The 7365-nt window shown below is 38.6% G+C and overlaps 1 protein-coding gene across 1 annotated transcript in view; it reads left to right on the forward strand.

Annotated features, from left to right (window-relative positions):
* The window catches only part of ARMH4 (armadillo like helical domain containing 4), a 155945-nt gene extending 149577 nt beyond the window's left edge, over positions 1 to 6368 (forward strand). Inside the window, exons 7-8 of the mRNA XM_023231328.2 lie at positions 5234 to 5368; positions 5612 to 6368. Of these exons, the coding sequence (XP_023087096.1) occupies positions 5234 to 5368; positions 5612 to 5680 (204 nt within the window). The 3' untranslated portion in view covers positions 5681 to 6368. The remainder of the gene's footprint in view (positions 1 to 5233; positions 5369 to 5611) is intronic.
* Positions 6369 to 7365: the final 997 nt, after the last annotated feature.

Consider the following 7365-nt stretch of genomic DNA (forward strand, 5'->3'; position numbering starts at 1 on the left):
TATCTTGTCTCAAAATCTTGGTACCTTTTTCTTGCTCCTTTTTATCAAGAGAAATAATTTTGTGCGTGACCCCTAGTTTTCTGGCTTATTTTGAAGTTTTCCAAGCTTTCTCATCACTTTCTTCTGTAGTGTTTTTTTCAGTATATTTTAATTAAAAAATTGTAGGAAGCAAATTTTGGATTCCAGTGGTGACTGTCATATGTGCCTATCTCTTCATCTTCGACTCTTGGAGGGACTCATTTAAATCTTCCCCATATTCCCTGCCTTCTTCCATGGTTGAACGATTACATGATAATTTGATATGTATATTTTATATGTATATACACACATATGTACATATATCTTCCTTTAACAAGTCTTACAGGTGATCCTGGTGCATGCTGAAGTTTGAGAAGATACATGTACATAGATCTTACACACATGTATACATATATCTTCCTCACTCTCTATTTGTCCATCCATCCGTTCATCCATCCATCCATCCATCATCTATTAAAGTCTTGTTAGTCATTATCTTCAGAAACTGTTTGAATACAAAACTATTGTCTCTTTGATGAAAGTCACAGAATCCCTTAGAACTGAAAACTAAACTACATGCCTAACCTGGCTCTTCAGGCAAGCCAGGACACTCTGTCAGGTTAGCTTCATTTAATTGTTTCAGTATTGAGTCTCTGTTGGTTAGCTGGATTCTAGAAAGGGTGGTGTTTTCAAAAGTTCTGAATTGTTCCTTTTGTTGTTGTAGTTTAGTCTTTCTATATTAAGATTAAGATCAGCTGTGAATGACAGCCAATCCGCCCCCACCCCCAATGACAATGGCTTAGCCAAGATAGAAGTTTGTTATCTCTCTCTCTCTCTTTTTTCTTTTTTTTGGCAGAGTCTCGCTCTGTCACCTAGGCTGGAGTGCAGTGATCTTGGCTCACTGCAACCTCCACCTCCCGGGTTCAAGAGATTCTTATGCCTCAGCCTCCTGAGTAGCTGGGATTACAGACAGGTACCACTATGCCCAGTTAATTTTTGTATTTTTAGTAGAGACAAGGTTTCACCATGTTGGCCAGGTTGGTTTTGAACTCCTGGCCTTATCTGACCTGCTCACCTCAGCCTCCCAAAGTGCTGGGATTACAGGCATGAGCTACTGTGCCTGGCCCCTATTGTCTCCTGTTTTTAAGTCTGAGATAGTCACAGGTTAGTGGGGAGTGACACAGTGACAGGGGCCCAAGCTTCTTCTATTTGATGCTCCACCATTTGTGACCTTCATCCCCAAGGTGACCTCATGATCCTGGATGGCACTTCTGACTTAGCTATGTGCATATTCTAGTCAGAGGAAGGAGGAAAAAGGGGGAGGCTAATGACACCCCTTTCTTTTTAAAAGGGAGAGTAAAAGCAGTCTGTCATTCTTAAAGGGGAAGAATAAGGGCTCTGCTCCCCTTTTATAGAACATATCTTGAAATTTTCTTCTGCCACTGACATGATCTTCTTGGTGAAACTTACCACATGGTTGTACCCAGCTTCCCAGTAGGCAAGAAGTCATCTTTATTTTGTTCCCACTCCCAAATTGGAGGCTCCTTTACTATAGAAGAAGAAAAGAATGGATACTGAAGGACAGTTCCTGTATTAATTCCATCATTAACTGTCTTCTTGGCCAAGTGTTCAAGTTGGTGATCCTTGTTAGGCAAGTTTTAACTTGGCTACTCATTAGTATACCTTTTCAGCATCTAAATTGCTTTTCAAAACTGAGGATGCGTAACAATTTTAATTGTGTAATAAAGACCAGGCCTGTTGTTACATCAATAAAACCAATATATTTCTTCTAGCTTAAGGAAACCATTCAGAAAATGAATGGCCCAGACTATACTTTATAGCAGCAATTCTCAATGTATAGTCTGGACCAGCAGCATCAGCATCACCTGGAGCTTGTTGGATGTGCAAATTCTCAGACTCCACCGTGGACCTATCTCCCAGGAACTCTGGGAATGGGGCCCAACAGTCTGCATTTTAGCAACTCTTGCAGGTGATCCTGATGCATGCTGGAGTTTGAGAACAACCATTGCACAGAAATCGTAAGGATGCTGTCTCAGTTCTGCAGACTTTAGGCAGTACAACATATCATTTGGTTTCCTATGGCTTTCTTGATGACAGAGGTTCTGAACAAATATGTCATCCTAAGAAGGAAGGATACCTTTCTCATTGACTTCAAACAAACAAAACTTCAAAGCCTAACAAAAACAAGTATATTTAGCAATATTTTGACTTGTAATTTACTTTAAAATTTAAAACTTTATTTGGAAATAATTTAAAATTTACAGATGAGATACATGAGTAAGAATGGTACAAAGAACATTCCTACACCTTTACCTGGATGCGCCCGTTGTTCACATTTTAACACATGTGCTTTATCATTTGCTGCCACGTTCTTCTCTTTTTTCCTGAACTATTTGAGGATGAGTTGCATGTGTTGTGGCCTGTTTACCCTTATATACTTCAGTGTATATTTCCTGAGAATGAGGGTATATTTTAAGCAGATCTTTGTGCAGTTATTAGCTGGAGTGTATTCAATATCGATATAATACTTTTATGGAATCTAGCATTCATATTTCAGTTTTTTCAACAAACCCAAAATATCCTTTATAAGAGCATTTTTTCTCCTCTCTTAAAGAATCCACTCTAGGATTATGTAACACATTTAGTTGTCATGTTTCTGTAATTTCCTTTAATCTGTAACATTTTTATAGCCATCTTTTATCTTTTATGACATGAACATTGCTAAAGAACAAGGTCTTTTTAAAAAAAACAGAGTATATTTTCAGTTTGTTGGATGTTTCCTCATGATTCGATTCAGGTTATGCATTCTGGGTTGGAATAATACATTGGTGCAATTGTGTCTTTCTCAGGGTGTCCTTGGGGTACGTGTATATGCAATGATTTGGAACAGAAAAAAAGTATTAGGTAGAATTTATAACTTAAAACTGTGTGCATATTGTCTTATTTCTTTTCATTGCTGAAGAAATCAAGCCATGAGCAATTCTAACAGAAGAGCGTATTTTCCCTTAGTCAGTTTGGAAAGAAGAATAGTTAAGTTACATCTTAAGATGGTACATTGCTTTGCTCCCATCTTGTAATTTACTTGTAATTTCAAAGCAAGGCGGATGCCCCCCAAAAAGGAAAATAAAATAGAGGAGACAAAAAAGAGAGATGTAACTGAATTTTTGTGAAATCTACATAATTGAGAGCTCTAGCCAAATTTAACCATTCCACAATGAAAGTATACTTTAAAACATCATGTTGTACATGATGAGTACGTACAGTTTTGTATGTCATTTACAAATATATATGTCAATTTGAAAAAATAAAGCTCCATAAGTAAAAGGCTTAAGTGTGTCAATGAGAAATGCGGAAATGGTGACATACTTGAGAATACCAATGTTGTTGGTGTGGGATTAAGTTACAGAGTATGAGGAGACCTCCACAGAGGCTGATCACGTTGACCTTCCAGAAGTTCAAATGTTACTCTGCATGAAAAGCCTAATCATCTGGTTATCATAAACCATTAAAGGTTATCATATTTCAACATGTATGTGTTTCCATAAACTGGGAATGGTAATTAAAAATAATTCACAGTTCTTGTGTGAGCACCAATGCTTTGCTGTTGTTCAGTATTTTCCCACATGGAAAATTACAGAGTTTTTATAAGCCTTAAGTAGATTTGGAAGAACTTTAGAAAAAGTTTGGGCTTCTACAAAGCATATTAATTTATTGAAAAATGACTAGGCTTTGTTTCTTGGGGAAAAATACTTAGTATGCTGAGGAACAGTGGTATTGTTCTCAAATTAATGGAAAAATTTCCATATTTTGCCCTAAGTTAAGACTCTGGGAGGCAGAAACAGTGAGGGAGCTGGCTGAATACAAGAGGAAGGTGCTGCCGTTTTATAAGCTCTGATGCATTCCTTGGATGTCCTGCTAGAAATGTTGGGAAAATATCATAGCCTACATACTTCAGCACTTTCAGGAAAACTTTTATCCTCTGTCCTGCTCTGTTTTTGGCTCACATTGAAAAATACTAAAAACAGTTTGTGCTGTGTTAGAAATTTAAAAGATAGTCATATAAATGAATAGACTTATGAACAATTTTAATTGTTTATGTATTTTATATGGGTAGGCTTCTAGGAGGGGCTTCTTGGGAGGTAAACCATTATCTGTGTTCCCCCATGAAAGGGCTATAGGTTAGTACATACCCTGTTAGCCCATAGGAGTCTTATTGACCAAGGTGTAGGGATCACTCCGAGTACAATGGCCTTGCCCTAAGCTTGGGTAGGTCCTGAGGTACTTACTCAAGTTCAGGGATCATCCTGCTCTCTGAGGACCAAAGTATCCATAGTGACACCTTGGAGACACTGGAAACATAGATGAATTTGACACTTTCAGGATCTTTTGGAGGTATCTTGTTGTTGGTAGTGATCTTTGTGTCTTTCTCTGCCACTTCCTTTCTTTGGGGATGGGACATTCGGAATTCCCTCCCAACCTCCAACTTTGTCTTGTCTGTTGGGAAGGCGATTCCATTCACAGAAATCACTCCATCCATTTTGTGTGCACACTCTCTCCTTGTCCTTGTCTTTTCTGCCTTTGCTCTGACATCTAACATTCCTCCCCTTGCCTTTGCAGGCCCTTTTCTTCCTTGTTTTCAGAAGCCCTCCCCTTTTACTCACAAGCATTTTCATCTTTCTTCTCTTACTGTAATGCAGCTAAGACAGACAGAGAGACGGAGAAGAGAGGACCACCACTGTCAAGGCCCTCTTTTTACCCTCCAGCAAACACAGTATTTCAGAGGACACTTTGACCTCCTTTAAGCTTGATGCTGGCTGATATTTCCAATTTATAGCATTTTAGTAGTCCTGGCATTCTCAGAGGCTTACTTCATCCATCTTTAATACAAATTATATTTCTGTCATCAGAACCTGATGTTGACAAATGTGCATAAGCTAGTGGCTGGAAGTGCCACTAGGTCTGGCTGATTTATTTCTATACTTCTATGTATTTGAAATATCCCCAAAATAGGCCTACCTCTCTCTCTGTTGCCTTCTCCCTAAAAAGTTACTGTATTTTAGGTTTAGTTTTATCTTACAACAAAGCAGACAGGATAATTCAAAGTGTCTAAAAACCTGCTGCCATCCAGCAGAAATGAGAAACCCAGGGCAGTGCTCTGTTTAGCGTCCTAATGTGTGTTTCCTTTTCTATGCAGGCTGGTTACATGTCTGGGATGCTGGTGCCTGTAGGGGTTGGGATAGCTGGAGCCTTGTTCATCTTGGGAGCCCTCTACAGCATTAAGGTTATGAATCGCCGAAGGAGAAATGGTTTCAAAAGGCATAAAAGAAAGGTATGGAACCAACAATAGCAAAACCTAATCAGTTTCAGAACATTCTTTGCTTATCTAATTTACTTAATAAAGCACACGGAGTTTAATGATGCTTGAGCGGTATTGACGTGCCCAGTGGTCTGGATTAGCTGCTGTAGCTCCTGCCTCGGCTTCATTTGTTAGCGTGTCTTTTAAAGGGGGCCTGTTTCTCAGCTTTGCTCAGCGGCAGGAAGGGTTTAATGCTTTTCTGTTTTCTTTCTCTAGCAGAGAGAATTCAACAGCATGCAAGATCGAGTAATGCTCTTAGCCGACAGCTCTGAAGATGAATTTTGAATTGGACTGGGTTTTAATTGGGATATTCAACGATGCTACTATTCTAATTTTTATTTTGGAGCTGGAAAAAAAAAAAGGAACAACCTGCCACATTGCTGCTATCAGGCCGTTAGTCCTAGTGTCTGCTGGGTGCTGGGTAGTAGATTTTTCTTGTACTCAGCAGAAACGGCATGCTGTATACTAAATGTATCATGCAGTATTTGGTTTTATTCTGTAGTGAATTTTCCACAACTGTGGGCTACAACTCATAAATATGCAGCATATATGTTTTTCAGTAGGAGTTGCTACATTAGGCAGAGTAAATATTTTGTATTTTTCCACAGTGTCTTTTCCTTGGTTTGAAATACCTGCATTGAGAATAATGATTGTTGCCACCAAGGCATGCTTGACTTAGAGATATAAATCTTAACAAAGAATAACTTCTCATCATTATACTCTACCTACGTGAAACCATGGGCTTGTGGGCCATGGTACATACTGCATTTGCATCAAACTAGCAGCAACTCAGAATGAAATCATTTTCATTAAGAAGTTCTCTCAGCATATTAGGATTATATGTAGATTTGTATGTATTTTGCATTATGTGCTTCAGTCTCCTAGTTTTATTATTTCTCACCTTCTGTTTTATTCTTATTCTTGGCGACGAAAAATGCACTAGAAATAATACATTAAATTGACTCTTAGTCTTAATGTATGCTTGCAGTCTTAAATAGTGTGATTGAGTCCAGCAGAGTCATACATGTTTATGATTAAGAGGTATTCTTTTTGTGGTACTATTTGCTTTTGCCAAGAAGAAATGAGGAAGAAATCAAGAATGAGATGAGGGTAGGTAAGCTCTCAGAGCATTTCTCTCTGCCATTTGGTTCTATGCTTATGTGGCTACTAATGTGACTAATTCAGAGTGTTGTATTTCCACATCTGTGGTCTTCACCATGGGAAAAGTGGGCTACCATTGGTCCTTATTTGGCTTTATTAGAAAAATAGACATTCTGTCGTTTGTCCGTCCAGTGACCAGAGTCTTGGTGCACAACAGAGCTCATGGGAAACCAGCCTATCTCAGGGCACCCCGCTATGAGGATGTTAAACTATGTTCAATCATTTCTCATCTCCCTTGGAATGTAATTCCCCTGCCCTATACAAAATAGGATACTCCAATGCGCTATTTGAATCTAGGAATTGAGGACTTGCAGTTAGTTGAGTTTTGGGGTAAAGACTTGGCTCATATGGAAGGATAAAGTTTATTTATTAATAGTGCTGTCACTGTGGAGAACTTGTTGGGGTTTATTAGAACTTGTCTACTATGTTCAAGAAAAATTGCACAGTTATTCCTCATAGCTACTATGTGAGGTAGGACATATGTTTTTATTCTCCCATTTGACTGAAGATGGAACTGAAGCAGAGAAGTGAAATGATTTTCCAAAGTTGTACCTAAAGAGAATCAGCGTGAGAACCCACTTGGACCCAGAGCCATGCACCCTTATCTTCAATTCAGTACCTTTTTCATGGACTTTGGAGGAAGCAGTGATATTTCAGAGTCCTTCTTTAAAACAAAGGTTCTAAGGAAATAGCTGCTTGGTCAAGGAACATTTGATGTGAGTTTCCATCTTTGTTAAATGAATGATGCCTTTCTAATTTCTCTCTTACTCATGCAAGTTCTTTCCTTCCCCATCTCAGTTATTTCCTTT

This window comes from Piliocolobus tephrosceles, chromosome 6 (genome assembly GCF_002776525.5).
Source record: "Piliocolobus tephrosceles isolate RC106 chromosome 6, ASM277652v3, whole genome shotgun sequence".
Taxonomy (NCBI): Eukaryota; Metazoa; Chordata; class Mammalia; order Primates; family Cercopithecidae; genus Piliocolobus; species Piliocolobus tephrosceles.